General features: G+C 38.6%; 1 protein-coding gene across 4 annotated transcripts in view; it reads left to right on the top strand.

Moving 5' to 3' along the window:
* SYNJ2BP (synaptojanin 2 binding protein) overlaps window positions 1-15,936 on the top strand; it is a 44,836-nt gene that overhangs the window by 26,776 nt on the left and 2,124 nt on the right. For 2 of the 4 annotated variants that reach the window (XM_073997644.1, XM_065548967.2), the window contains one exon: window positions 14,717-14,812. In XM_073997644.1, coding sequence (XP_073853745.1) covers window positions 14,717-14,812 — 96 coding nt within the window. Of the gene's footprint in view, window positions 1-2,019; window positions 2,157-8,301; window positions 8,419-14,716; window positions 14,813-15,936 lie in introns of all 4 variants that reach the window. The other 2 variants (XM_065548966.2, XM_005561660.5) reach the window with 2 other exon arrangements.

Here is a 15,936-nt window from a genome sequence, read left to right as displayed (position 1 = left end):
GACTACAGGCACCTGCCACCATGCCCAGCTAATTTTTTGTATTTTTAGTAGAGACAGGGTTTCACCGTGTTAGCCAGGATGGTCTCGTTGCGATCCGCCTTCCTCAGCTGGGATTACAGACGTGAGCCACCGCCCCGCCCCCTCCCCGCCCCGCATATGTCTCTTTAAGTATCTTTTCTATTGTGACCAGTGTAGGCTGGTGATTATGGTTATTCCTTCCAATTGCACCACCAGATTTTTGGTTCTTGTTTCCAAACTATCTCCTTTCTCTTACACTATGGCCCTGAATTCTACCAGTAGCTGACATTAAGAACCCTAGGGAAGTTCCTTTTTCCTTTTTTTTTTTTAAGCATAGGTAAAATCCCTTTATAACAATGGTTTCTGTACAGTGAAATCCTTTCTAGCACTTAGTTGTTGGTCCATGGAAATAGCACTTTGATACTCAGTTTTCTTTCCTTCTCTTTTTTCTTTTTTAAAATATTTTATTTTACTGTGGTAGGAACACTTAACGTGAGATCTACTCTGAACAGATTTTTCAGTGTACAATATAGTATTATCTATAGGCCAGTGTTGTACAGCAGATCTCTAGAACTTGATTCATCTTGCATAACTAAAATTATATGTGTTTAAAATAGTCAAACTCATAAAAACAAATATTAGAATGGTGGTTTCCAAGGACTTAGGGAAGAAGAACTGGGGAGTTGCTAATCAATGAGTAGTCAGTTTTTTCTACAGTGAATAAAACTTGTCAATTACTATACCCAAATATAGATTGAGTAGCCCAAATCCAAAAATCTGAAGTCTGAAATGCTTCCAACTCCAAAACTTTTTTTTTTTTTTGAGATGGAGTCTTGCTCTATCACCCATGCTGGAGTGCAGTGGCGCGATCTCGGCTCACTGCACCAACTCCAAAACTTTCTAAGGGCCAACATGATGTTCAAAGGAAATGCTCATTGAAGCATTTCAGATTTCAGATTTTTGGATTAGGGATGTTCACCTGGTAAGTTTAATTCAAATGTTCCAAAATCCCCCAGATTCAAAATTCAAAACACATTTGGTCCTAAGCATTTTGGATAAGGGATACTCAACCTATATATAGTTGTACTTGAAGTAGCAAAGGAAGGGAAGGTAAATTTGGTGATTTAGTCCTACCATGAAACAGCAGTTACCTTTCTGATTCTGAGGTTTCTCTGCCAATACCTACACCACTGCCTCCACCAACCAAAATAGAAAGAAAAAAAAAAATGAAACTCTCAAGAGATTTTTCCAAAGCACTATCATACATAAATTCTCCAGAAGCTTGGGAGAAGGAAAGTGTGGAAGGGAAGGTATGGTTAGGAATCTCTCACACTAAATTAGGAACAGTTCATTTGATAATTGGTAAAAATGCATAGCTTCTTCTCATGAACACAACTAACCCTGCTGTGGTAATATCAGGAATGTCAGGAATTGGGTCCTTTGAATACCATCAACAGGATCAAAATTAAATGTGAGTAGAAGAATTTACATGTAGGCTGGGCATGGTGGCTCACACCTGTAATCCTAGAACTTTGGGAGGCCAAGGCAGTAGTGATTGCTTGAGGCCAGGAGTTCATAACCAGCCTGGGAAACTGAGTTATGAACTCCTGAGTAGCTGGGATTACAGGCGCCCGCCACTATGCCCCCTAGCAAGACTGTCTCAAAAAAAAAAAAAGAAAAAGAAAAAAAAGAAAGAACTTAGAGTAATCACCATTACTCTTTAAGTTCTATATATATCTTTCTTTATATATTCAACAAAACAGGTGAATCACTGTGTTTATATTTTCAGTTGTGCCTCATTTGAGTGAGCAACTCAATACTCTTGATACTGCTGACCTTGTTCATGACCATTCACCAGCTCCATCACAGCCTGACTCGCCAGCGTCTCCTCTCCATCAGCCTTTCCTGCCCAGTAGGCTTTTCCTCCCTTTCTCTTCATCTTCTCTAATCCCTTTCTTTCTTCTTCACCCCCATCTTTTTACTCCTCCATGATTTTCTCAGGGCTGGGCTTCAACATCGTCGGTGGGACAGATCAGCAGTATGTCTCCAACGACAGTGGCATCTACGTCAGCCGCATCAAAGAAAATGGGGCTGCGGCCCTGGATGGGCGGCTCCAGGAGGGTGATAAGATACTTTCGGTGAGAATGGGCTTCGGCCTCCTTCACTGTCCTTTGCTCCCTAAGCCCTAGGTCCTACCCCTATCCCTTTCCTTGGAAAGATTTGGGTCTGGAAATATACAGATTATAGAGCTGAATGGGAACAACTCTGATCAGTCATTCTTTCCAACCCTATCATTGAGCATGGAGGGCAATATTATGCTCACCTGATAAATGAGAATGTGAAGCCCAGAATGTGAAGTTACTTGTTCAAAAAGCACGAGGCAGGAAGCAGCGAGGGACTCATACGGGGAAAAGAGATATAAAATCCACAAATTTTGTCTTTCATCCGTCATTGCCTCCTTTTGTTGATTAAAACACTAATGTGTATCTTCCTTTGGGGGAATGTCAGCCCTTATAATTGGATTTAACTTCAAAAAACAGAAAGAAGGAAGGTTGGAATTAAGTGTCCTTTTCAGACTCAGAGCCCTTTTTCACCCATTATTAACATGAAAATTTGGAATGCAGTTGATTTGGGTATCTGTCCACTGTGTTCCCATTTCATCCTGCTAATGTCTCTACCAAGACTTACTACATGGAAATTATTAATCTTATTCTTTTCTAGAATTTCCTCAAGGGGAGTGACAAGATCCTTTTTTTTTTTTTTTTTTTTTTTTGAGATGGAGTCTCGCTCTGTCACCCAGGCTGGAGTGCAGTGTCATGATCTTGGCTCACTGCAACCTTTGCCTCCCGGGTTCAAGTGATTCTCCTGCCTCAGCCTCCTGAGTAGCTGGGACTACAGGTGCCTGCCACTATGCCCAGTTAATTTTTTGTATTTTTAATAGAGATGGGGTTTCACCATGTTGGCCAGGCTGGTCTCGAACTCCTGACCTCATGATTCGCCCTCCTCGGCCTCCCAAAGTGCTGGGATTAGAGGCGTGAGCCACCGGGCCTGGCCTAAGATCTTTTTTTTAACATGTTGAATCATAGCGCAATGTTTAATAATGTTTAAGAAATGAACAAGTTAAGAAATTCAGGCAAACCTAAAAAGACTAGCTGATAAATACGGGCCCACAGACCTCAGGTCTTAAAATAAATTAGAACAAGCCTACAGTAAAAACTATTAAAATGCAAAATATAACTCTGGCCCTATTGTTCATTTCTCCACATTACCATAGGTCACAGTAATCCTATGATACTATCAGTTGCTGGGGGATAAGGAGGTGTAGATTGGAGATAATTATTCTGTAGAATTTCTTTTTTTATTAACTTTCAGGACTAGTGAAAAATGGCCAACTTATTACTCGTATGGAAACAGTACAGATGGTTGGTATAAAGAATGGAAAAATGCTGAGGGTGTGAGATATTATCTAGAATATTCTTGGGAGAGCTGGCTTCAAAGGGCTAGACTTAAATAAAAGGAAATTGAAATAGGATAGGGCTTCTCATAGGAGAAGCTCCTAAGCAGAAGCTCCTGTCTTCTCCAGATGGGCCATAAGCCCACAGTCTGAAGAGGAGAAAACTATTCCCTGTTTTCTTTTAGAACTGAATAGGGCAGGATGGCCAGGTTGGGAAAAGATTGAAATAAATGAATGAAGTATAGACAGGAGAAGTCTTGATTGACAGAATTAAGTATTAGTCTCAGAGACATGATTTTGAACCTACCTCTATAATAAGTTAGCTTCATCCCTTAAATTTTTTTTGCTATATAGTTTCATTTGAATTTCACTTCACTTTTCATGCAGTTCAGGTGATTAGTGATTACAGGTCATACGTGTGAAATCTCTTGCTCTTCTTAGTTGCCAGCTTACTGAACACTTCTCTGCCACGCAGCCCATTTGGTAGTAGTACCTGAAGGCAGAGATACAAAGGAAAAGAGAAAGAACATCCATCTTCTCTTCATTTGGCATCTGAGTATTTGAGTGATCAGGCTCAGCAGTATGGATCTGAATGCCTCTTCAGGAAGACCGTGACTCCACTTAGTCCCCAAAAAAGAAAGAAAATCAGAACAAGTAGCTATTAGAGCCACCTAAATTAGCTCAAGAATGTCTAAGCATGTGCCCTCGCTGATCTATAATATAAATATAGTATCAAGCACCACAGTATTTCAGTCCTTCTCATTGACTGTTTTGCCTCTCTTCCATCCGTTAAGCTTCTCCTAGACCCTATTTATTAATCTGTGAGATGGAGACAGTGATAATATACTGTCTTCTCAAAAGGATAGTGAAAAGTTTAGAAGCAGATTATTTCCTTTAGCTCCCAGGGAAAGACATTCATCCAATATGAATCAACTTGGCAGTGGTACTGTAAGGAAATGCTGAGAGTGGGTTGTTAAAATAAAGGTGTAGCATGTAGTTAGAATCTATGCAGCTTAATATTTTGACACATAAATTACATTATCCTCAGAACACTGGAATCTGGGCTCTGTGGATGAAGAATAGGAGTTAAGAAGAGAAAGAAGAGAGCTATATTATTTTAAAAGCTTTGGTTAAAGGTAGATTATTGCAAAATGAGAATGGTGAGAACTATTTGAGCACTAAATGTCAGGTAACATGCTGAGAACTTGAAATTTATTTTGTTTAATATTATAGTAACCCTATGAGGTGGGCATGATTATTGTGCCCAAGCCATTTGCCCAAAGTCACACAACTAGTAAGCAGCAAGGGACTCAAACTTTGTTTGAGTCTGAATTTGTAGCCTTTGTTTTTAACCACTATGTTATACTGCCTCCTAAAAGGTAAATGAGGAGCTAAGGTTAGTTATCCTAAAGACAAAGTTACATGGTGAATTAACAGTAGATTGCATGGATGGTTTTATATAAAAACTGAAATTAGGCCAGGTACGGTGGCCTATGCCTGTAATCCCAGCACTTTGGGAGGCCAACGGGGGTGGATCACTTCAGGCCAGGAGTTCGAGACCTGCCTGGCCAACATGGCAAAACCCCGTCTCTACTAAAAATATATATAAATACGAAAAATTAGCTGGGCATGGTGGCATATGCCTTGGTGCATGCGCCTGTAGTCCCCCAGCTACTCAGGAGGCTGAGGCACGAGAATTGCTTGAACCTGGGAGGCGGAGGTTGCAGTGAGCTGAGATCATGCCAGTGCACTCCAACCTGGGCGACAGAGTGAGACTGTATCTCAAAATAAATAAAATAAAATAAAATAAGATAAAAACTGAAATTCATCTTTCTATAAATGGTAGAATCAGAAATAAGGAAATAAACCTCAATGTAAAAAAAAATTATTAGATACAAGCTGAAATGAGGAACCTTATGTGGACCATTTCCTTACAGAGAAAATAAATTATTGAAAGGCCTCTCAAGTTTTAAAAAAGTGTTGGGGCTGCTGATAAATGATGGAAGATAAATGTCAATGAAGAGAAAAGTAGATGTCTAAATTTATAGCAAAGAGGATTTTGCTTTACCAAAATATAAGAAATATAAAGATGTATACAAGATATTAAATATTACAAAGATATGTTACAAGGAATGATATGTTTATGTTCTGGCCATTTAAGGAAAAGGCATGCAAAAGAAGAGAGGGGAAAAGCCAGGGGAAGGAGAGGCAGAGATAGAAGACATATAGGGGGTGTATTCATCTGTTTTCACACTGCTATAAAGATACTACGTGAGACTGGGTAATTTATAAAGAAAAGAGGTTTAATTGACTCACAGTTCCACTTGGCTGGGACGCCTCAGGAAACTTAAAATCATGTTTTTAAGGTGAAGGAGAAGCAAGTACCTTCTTCACAAGGTGGCAGGAGAGAGAGAGAAGGGGGAAGTGCCAGACACTTATCGAACAACCAGATCTAATGAGAATTCACTATCACCAGAACAGCAAGAAGGAAACAACCCCCATGATCGAGTCACCTCCCACCAGGTCCCTCCCTTGACAAGTGAGAATTACAAGAGTTTGCTTCAAAATTCTTCTTTCTAGATCCCATTCCTTAAGAAATACTACGAAACCGCCTATTGCATCACTTACCCGTGACATCCTATTCCCTCTCTGTCCTTAAGTGAACCTCGAAGCCAGAACCGTGAAATGTACTTAAGTATTCATTTATTATTGGCTTTGAAGTTCTCTGTAAAAATGATGCTAAATTATGTATTAGTCTATATTCCCATTTAGTTTTTATGTACTTTCCTATTCTCACATGGGTTATTTTTCCATGTTGTAAAATATGCCCCATTTTTCCCCTAGTAATGTTTGCTAGATAAGCTAAAAATATATCTCTTCCTTAGCACGTATCTATTATAGATAGCCGATAGAAGTAATATTATGTGACATGTAAATTTCCTGGAGTTATTATTAGCTATTAATTTGATCTTTTCATTCTCCCCAAGTAATTCCCACATATTATCTTGTTTTCAAGTTCTAAAATTAAATAACTGCATGATTTATCATGTAGTTTCCTCTTTCTCATCAAAAGTGAAATTTCATTTTTTATGATCACTGTGGATGATTTAAACTTAAAGAAAAATAAATTTTCTTAAATAATGATGATAAATGATTTTAAGGCCATGTTGCATCTGACAACCGTGAAATAAAAATGGCTATTACCAATGGAAGAACAGACATGAGGTCGAGATGAAAGCTGGAAATTCCTCACCCATAGTTCATTTTGTGTGTTTATGATGATGAGAATGGTTTATTATTAGAATAGGTTGCAATAATAAACCAATGTGGAACCTGGGATAATTTTATTTTTATTTTTAGAAAAGTAAACTAAGTTTCTCATTCCTTGTGTGTCTGCCTAAATGAAGGGAGGTGAAGAATAGTCATTCCTCAGTGAACATGACATTTTTATTAAGCTAAGGGTGACATATCTGGTCATACTACACAGTTGAATGTTCCATTTTAACACGGAACAAACCCCTTATGTAACACAATGGCACAGATTGACCATTAGCCAGCTTCATTTCATATTCTGTGTAAGTACAGTTTTTAATTTGGTAAATGAAAGAGTTGGTTAGTCATCAACATTTATCAACTATTGTACTTAATGGCCTTCAGAGCACTGTGCCAAGTGCTATGGAAAGTTACAAAGAAAATGAAACACTGGTCTCTGCCCTTACCTTAGAAATCAGTGAGAAAGACCCAGCAGAAACCCCCATCCAATCAGCTGCAGGGATGTTGAAATATACAGCAGCATTCTTTAAACAAAATGCCTCCAGGGAAGGGTCTTTGCCTTATCATCTCTTTATCTCCAGCACCTAGTCCTGTACCTGGCCCAGAGTAAGCATCTAATAAGTTAGTTCCCTGAGTTAACCTCTCCATTATAACACACTGATTTTTTTGGATTGGATCTAAATAATCTATTTTTATGGTGTCTTCAAAAATTGATGAAAAAAGAGACCAAAAAATCTTAGTAAAAAATTACAGGATCTTAGTAAAAAATTACAATATCCAGAGTATATTCTTACATCTATTGCTTATTAAATTGAGCCCATTCTTTCTGTATGTCTCTACATTTGCAAGTCAGAGATCTTGTTTTAGATTATCCTGAGGCAATTCAAAATTCTTAATCAAAGAAAACTAATTTTAACTCAGCTGATTTCATAAGGCAGGAAACAGGAAACACATTTTAACATGCTAACAACCAGAGTTAAACTAAAAAAATTTTGTTTCCTCATCAGTTAACTAGAACAACACCATGCTCATTCTCTGAACCTTCAGAGTCAGCAAAATTTTCTAGCACATTGCAAATCTGCCATATCTTAGGTTCAATAAACCTTACTATGTCATGAGTTAAGGAGGCTGAAGTAGCAAGTTAATTCTGGGATTACTCAGCTGAGTAGCTCCTGGTACTAAAAGTGAGGTTCAAGGACCAGCAGTCTGGCCATCACCTGGGAGCTTGTGAGAAATGCAGAATCTCAGGGCCCTTCCCAGACCTACAGAGTAAAACTCTGCATTAAGAGATCCCCTGGTGAACCTGTGCACAGTAAAGTTTGAGAACCACTGCTGTAGGCAAGTGTTTTTCAAACCTTTTAAATTATGACCCATAACAGGAATAACATACATTTCCTATTCATCAACTAAGTGTGTGTGTATGTGTGTGTGTGTATTTGAAGCAAAAGTTTAACACAATACTTTTCTATATGTGATGAATTTTGATATTTTGTTTCCTTCTAATTTCACTTTTTAAAAATTAACTGTTTTTTTGTTTTGTTTTGTTTTTGAGACAGAGTCTCCCTCTGTTGCCCAGGCTAGAATGCAGTGGCACAATCTCAGCTCACTGCAAGCTCCTCCTCCCGGGTTCCCGCCATTCTCCTGCCTCAGCCTCCCGAGTAGCTGGACTACAGGTGCCCGCCACCACGCCCGGCTAATTTTGTATTTTTAGTAGAGAGGGGGTTTCACCGTGTTAGCCAAGATGGTCTCGATCTCCTGACCTCGTGATCTGCCCACATTGGCCTCCCAAAGTGCTGGGATTACAGGCGTGAGCCACCGTGCCCAGCCAAACAACTGGTCTTGACCCACTGGATTGATTTCACAGTATTTGAAAAATTACTACTCCAGTGAATGTAAAAGTACTAATGAAATCTGTAGATGCAAGGGATATGTAGAAAGGGGTGTATTAAATAGGAGAAGTAGTCCGGAAGTGGAGACCAGTCAAAAGACTCTTTCAGGCAGATTAGGTAAGAACTAACTCAGACTTGAGAATCACCTTGAAGGCGTGTTAAAGTGCAGCTAGGAAGAGGCCTAAACATTTGCATTTTTAACAGGTTCCCAGGTGATGCTAAGACTGCCGGTCGTGGGACCACACTTTGAGAACCATTGGTCTATGTTAGTAAGGATGGTAGTAAAAGGAGTGAATTCCACAGACATTTAAGGGTAAAATCTACAGAATTTGGTGGTTAGTCACTGAGCAGCTGGAATCTAAAAATGCTTAGAGGATGTCAGTATTGGAGAGCAAATTCAATTTTGGAATAGAAATGACATTGTCAAGGGAGAAAGTCATAGTCATGACATGTTTTAGGACTGGTTTACCTTGGGTAAAGGATGAGAAATGGTTCTTTAAAAAAGAATTATCTTTGCATTTCTAAAAGGTCTCTTATTTGGGGTTTTAAAGTAGTTATTAGAATAACGTCTCTTAAATTAGAATACCTTTAGGCTTAACTAGGAGAGTTGAAAGGCATAATTGGCTTAACTGGCCTATGCCCTTTATAACATCATCTTTTGCCTGATATACCAATGTCTTTCTTCCCTGTTAGCAGAAGGAGACTCAGATGAGGGGCAGGATTACACACTGAATCACTGGTAGGTAAAGCTACTATTAGAATCCAGGCCTTGCAGCTTTATGTATTACTGAGATTATGTCAGTCAGGCTTTGTGTATTTATGGCTTTTTCAGGGTGCACTCTGCAGCCAAACTTCAGGAAAGCACGTGCTATTTATTATGCTCAAGTGTACAAAGTTCTCTTACATATTGTAGAGTTATAATGATCAGCTGAGATAGATCTTGAAGTTACAATAGAATATAAAGTGGTATCAGGCAGAGTTCAATTTGGACTTTAAGAGAGTTACATAGTATTCAAAGTATAGTTGCATAGGTTTCAGAGTTAGAGTATTCAAAGAAGCAAATCAGTCAGATCTAGTGAAGTTATCTAGAAAGGCCTTGTCAATGAAGTGGCACCTAACTAAATTTTTTTTTAATTTTAATGCTACTTCAGTATATACAAATGAACAGTATATTTTTATTCAACTCTAACTTTTTTTCTTTTTCTTTTTCTTTTTGAGACAGAGTCTTGCTCTGTCGCCCAGGCTGGAGTGCAGTGGCAAAATCTCGGCTCACTGCAACCTCCGCCTCCCTGGTTCAAGTGATTCTTCTGCCTCAGCCTCCCAAGTAGCTGGGATTACAGGTGTGTGCCACCATGCCTGGCTTATTTTTGTATTTTTAGTAGAGGCGAGGTTTCACCATATTGGTCAGGCTGGTTTCGAACTTTTGACCTCGTGATTTGCCCGCCTTGGCCTCCCAAAGTGTTGGAATTACAGGTGTGAGCCACCATACCTGGCCTCAACTCTAACATTTTAAAAATGTCTAACATTAAATACAAACTAAATGGCAAAACCAATAAAAATTTAATTTACAACATATATGTGATAGGCAGTAATATGTTGCTAAAATAAAATCCTTGCTTGCCATGTAAATTAATATAGGTTAGTGTTTTAAAGTGAAGGCTTTTGGGCCAGCCTGCTTGAGTTTGAATCCTTGGCTTTGCTGCTTTCATTGTGTTTGCCCATAGATAAATTGATAGCCTCTCTATACTTCAGTTTTATCACTTATAAAATAGGAGTTCCTAACTTACAGAGCCATTGTGAAGACTGAATGAGTTAATACATGTAAGATGAACAGACAGCTCCAGACATGGTTATGTTCAATAATTCTCTGCAATTATTACTGACTACTATGGCAAAGATTATTTTAAGCCCAGTATTTCTACCATTTAATGTGGTGACCCAATTATGTCATTTGCATTTATACTACTATGAAACCTTGGCTCTGATATTGAGCTGTGACATCATTTGGCATTCATTGACATGACTGCATCATTAACTTACTTGTCTGCCTCTAAAGAAAATACTTATTTCTTTATAATGAGAAATACAGCTATCACATGGGCTAGATTACTTAAGTGAGCATTCTCATGACGGTCAGCAATCTCACACCTATTCTGTCTCCCAGGAGATAACTAGAAAATTGAGTCATTGAGAATTCATTGTGATAGTTATAGAAATTCTAAAGTTCTTTCCCTACAGCATAGCTACCAAGAAAACCAAGGCATAACATGAAATTAAAGACCCTCAACTAGAAAACTGTATTCATTTCTACACTGTAGGTAGCAGGACTGATCCTTTTTAAAGATCAATCTTGGAAGATAAATAGAATTTTTCAAAAGGGAAAGGCATCTAGGTGGTAGATACAGTTTGAGCACAGGTATAAAGATAAAACATATGTTTTATGTCCCGGTCAGTGAGTTATGTGACTTAGCCAGAGTATAGGATATAGTAAAAGAATTAGAGATTAACCTGAGAAGATAGGTTAGAGCCATTTCCCAGAAGACTCTCCATATCAGCATAAGAAATGAGGTATGTACTCTTTCCTTGCTCCCCAATTTTGTTTTTGTTTTTTGAGCAGTAAAGTGGTACTAACAGAATTGTACTTTGGGAAGATTAATCTGGAGACCTAGTATTTGAATTGGTTCGAACCTAGAGAAAAGTAAATCAGAGAGAAGTGATCACAGTAGTTCAACCAAGAGTATTTTAAACCAAGAGTCTTCTAAATTGATTGAAGTTTCTTTTGCCAAGGTTAAGGACACGTCTAGGAGACAGGTATGTACCTTTCTCCAAAGATGATTTTGAGGGCTTTAATGTTTAAAGGGGAAAAGTAGGCTGAAGAGCAAAGAGGGAAGGTGTGGTAATCCACATGTTGCCAGAGGAAAGGAGCAAGCAAGGGAATAGTCAATTATGTATTTTCTTTTGCTTAGTAAGTTGGGACTTTACATAAGATAAGGTGAACGTAGAGTAATTACCTGTGGAGATATTTAACCTGTTATCTGTAGCTATCTGCTTAGGAACAAAATGAAAAGCAGTTTATTGCATGACTCAGCTTGCAGCTTAATTTTTTTTCTTTTGAAGTAGTGGATTGGGGACCCAAGTTTTTATTTTATTTTTAGTGTCAACAGTCTAAAATAGGCAAGAAAATACTTTATGAGAGATGTCATGGTGTTAGACTATGTAGTTTGGCCATCTATTGTATATGACGGTTGACAGCAGAGAGACAATTTAAAACTATTATCAAAATTTTAGCCTGGCCTGGGTACAATGTCTCACACCTATAATCCCAGCACTTTGGGAGGCTGAGGCAGGAGAATCACTTGATCCCAGGAGTTCAAGTCTCCAGTCAGCCATGATCACACCACTGTGACAGCCTGAGTGACAGAGCAAGACTCTGTCTCAAAAAAAAAAAAAAAAGTTTGAAGGAATGATAGTGGCAATAAGAAGCCAGATATGTAGTCTGATTTTTGTGGAAAGTAATAAAGAGGTTTTGGATATGTGGAATTAGGGTCTAGCAGAGTATACAGGTATAGACATCCAGCAAGTAACTGGCAAATCCAGAAGTACAAGTAGGGATACAAATCTGGGAGCAGATTATCGTTGAAATTGTTAAAGCTCACGGTGGGAGAGAAAGAAAGAAGATTGAGGATTGACACTGAACAACGCTGACTCACCTTCAGGAGAAAGAAAGGGGAGAGGAAATCCAGAAAGGAATAATTTAAGAACTAAGAACGCTAAGTGTTCATATGCCAAGATAGGAGAAAATTACAAAAGGGAGGAGGTGGTCTGAAGACAAAAAGGACTATAGGATTTGGTGATTGGAAGTCATTGGTGGCCTTTAGAAAAACATGTTCTTCCCTTCTACCTCATATATTGTGAGATTACAGGGGAATAGAGAATGAATGCTGAAGAAATAGAGGTAGTGCATGCAAACTGTTCTTACAACAAATTTTGCAGTCAAAGAAAGAGGAAAGAAGATGGGAAGAGAGTGATAATGGGTTCCAAGAAATAGTTGTTTTGTTTTCTTTATAGAGGTATATAATTTTAGTTGAGAGAACGAGCAGAGAAAGATAATAATTAAGTAATCAAAAGGACAGAGTGTCTGCGTGAGTTTTGTAAGGAGGCTACAAGAAGTGTGATCAGGATCATCAATGGATGGTTTCACCTTGAAAAGGAAATAGATCTAATTCAGAGACTAGGGGAAAGGAGTAGTGAGAAGATGTAAACAAGCTTTGAGGGAGAAGGAAAGAAAATGTAGAAAGCATTTATCAGAAGTCCTCAGTGTTCTCACAAAAGATAAGGGAATTAGCTAGGGAGAGAGGTAGAACTGGGGTTGGACATGGTGGTGGAAAAAGGTCTGGAACAGCCATCACTGCATGTTTATTAAGGAGTTCAGTAAATGAGTAAAAGGGGTTTTAAGGATGAGCTGGAGTCAGCTAGCATGGGTGTATGGTGGAGAATGAGAATATATCTTTTTCCCAGAATATTCAACTCAATGATGGCAAGAAAAGTATTGCAGAATATGGCCCAGGACTGGAAAGATGGCAGAAGATCATGAGGACAAAGGATTCTAATGATTTACCAAGTACTTTGTTGAAATTACAACAGGAACTCCTAGATGGGCAAGGATGCAAGTGAAGTCTAAAAAGGTTACAAGGAGGAAATTCAGTAGATGAATAGAAAATGTGAAAAGAGTGGAAATTGCTGTCAGGTTTTTAAGAGTTTGAGATATTGGAGCTGACGCATGTCTAATATTGAAGTCTAAGTTTACGTCAATTGGTGACTGAAGTGAAATGGAGTTGGAAACTATTGGTTTACAAAGATAGACAGTCTGTAGGGCAGAAGTGTTGGTAGATTCATTCACCAAGTGTATTGGCAAGAGAGAGAGTAGAGGGAAGATTATGAATGCCTTGGAGAAGGAAGATTGTGACAAGGAAAATGAGAGAGTTGAATAAGTGAGTGACTTGAGCATTAGCTGAGCAGAGGATAGTTGGTGAGTCAAGATGGAAGAATAGTAGTACAGAAGAACAGTGAAATGCAAGGGCACTTTGATCTTTCTTTCATTATTTACAAATCCTAGCCCTAGCTCCAGCATGAATCTCACTGAGTTTGAAGTTTCTTCATCTGTGGAAACAAGATAAAAATAATGTCTGCCTCATAGGGTTAGCATGAGAATTAAATGAGATAATGTATGTAAAGTACAGAACCTGTCAAAATAAATATATCAGATGTTCTTGTCGCTGCTGCTGCTAACGATGACATTGACATGTATAAAAGATATGTAATCTTGCTGTGCCACTGAATACAGCATAGGATAGATTATTACATGTGACCGATGTCACTCCTAACAGCAAAAAGTATTAATACAAGTATTCCTTCACATCTCTCACCTCTAAGTGGTAGGAGTGACCTACATTGAAATTTTTTTAAGAATTTATATCATCACAGGAATATGGTTTTTACTAAATTTTGATTAAAAAATGACTAATTCAGTAATTTGGATGTAATGGATAGGAGTATCCGTGGAATCACGGGAAGTTGTTCACTATGAAAAGCCCAGTAGAATGGGCTAGTATAGATTTATACCACATCAAAATAAATTGGTGGAGAGTTTCATAGAGTTATATTTTTACAGTTGCAGCTGGCAATGCCAGGGCTTAGGAATATAAAGGATAGGGTGGTAACCTGGAAGAACATGCTGTCTGTAAGGAAGCAGGTTAATGCTCATGGAAGACATACTAATACAGTAACAGATTCCCAAGTGTCAAAACGAGGCAGGCATAGAAGCTAAGAGGAAGGAGAAACCACTTTTAATTTTACCTAGGTTCTCTTCAGACGGCCTGTGGAACTTCAGTTCTAGGAAAACGTAGTTTTGAAAATGAAAAAAGTTCTAAGTTCTGAGCTCTAAGTAACTTTGCCCATACTTCTAGTCCTTGCAATTTGCTCTGAATGAGTTTGCTATTTAAAGTTTGGCCATTTGAAAATAAATTGTTGGCTTGTAATAGTCTTCTTCCTTTCTTACTACTCTTTTTTGCTGTTTTGACAGGTAAATGGCCAAGACCTAAAGAACCTGCTGCACCAGGATGCCGTAGACCTCTTTCGTAATGCAGGTTATGCTGTGTCTCTGAGAGTGCAGCACAGGGTAGGTATCACCTCCAGCCAGAAACCTGGCACCAGGCTTTCGCACTGTACTTTGAATAAACCCAATGTGTGTAATCTTCAGTGTTGCTTTTTGTTTGTTCGTTTTACACTCATTCCCCTGAAGAGTTTCTCAGGCAAAGGGAGGGATCCATTGGTACTTCTGCTTATCATTGAAGGACATTCAGGCCAGGCACAGTGGCTCACATCTGTAATCCCAACACTTTGAGAGGCCAAGGTGGGCAGATCACTTCAGCCCAGGAGTTCGATACCAGCCTGGCCCATATAGCAAAACCTCGTCTCTACTAAAAATACAAAAAATTCAGGCACAGTGGTGCACACCTGTAGTCTCAGCTACTTGGGAGGCTAAGATGTGAGGATTGCTTGAGCCCAGAAGGTGGAGGTTGCAGTGAGCCAAGATCATACCACTATACTCCAGCCTGGGCAAGAGAATGAGACCCTGTCTAAAAAAAGAAATAGAAAAGAAAAGAAAAAAAAGGAGAAATTCACAACAGTAGGGCTTATAACCGAGGTCCTTGCTTCAAGGTAATATGCCTTAAAGATAAAGCTTGACAACCAAATTAAAATAGATGGTTAAATGAAAAGCCAGGTGTAGTGACTCACATCTGTACTCTCAGCACTTTGGGAGGCCAAGGTGGGATGATTGCTTGAGCCCAGGAGTTCAAGACCAGCCTGGGCAACATAGAGAGACCTCATCTCTTAAAATAATAATAATAATTATAAAAATAAAGAAAAGATTTTAAGAGTCACATGGACCAATGGAAAATAAATAAGGTTAAAAAAACATAGCCGATTTTACTTTTTGGTAGGGAAGGAACCATATGTCTATCCTTGAAAACTTATTTATAAAACCATTTGATAAAACACTACAAAGATGGTGGGTTTTCTGGTACCCACTATATGCTTTTCCCTGTCACTGCCATGAACCCTTCATTTATCAACTTGGTGACCCTCTTAACCAAATCTTCAGTGTTCATAGGAGAACTCCAGGAAAAAGGAAATGGAATTCAGAATTCAGTCAAGGCAGCACCTATCCCTGCATCTGTTTCTTATTTCCTAGTGTTTTATAATTTGGATGATGATATAAAGGGAAGCCTGGGTAGGTAT

The sequence above is a fragment of the Macaca fascicularis genome, chromosome 7, assembly GCF_037993035.2.
Source record: "Macaca fascicularis isolate 582-1 chromosome 7, T2T-MFA8v1.1".
Classification (NCBI taxonomy): Eukaryota; Metazoa; Chordata; class Mammalia; order Primates; family Cercopithecidae; genus Macaca; species Macaca fascicularis.
This window is presented reverse-complemented; position numbering and strand designations above follow the sequence as displayed.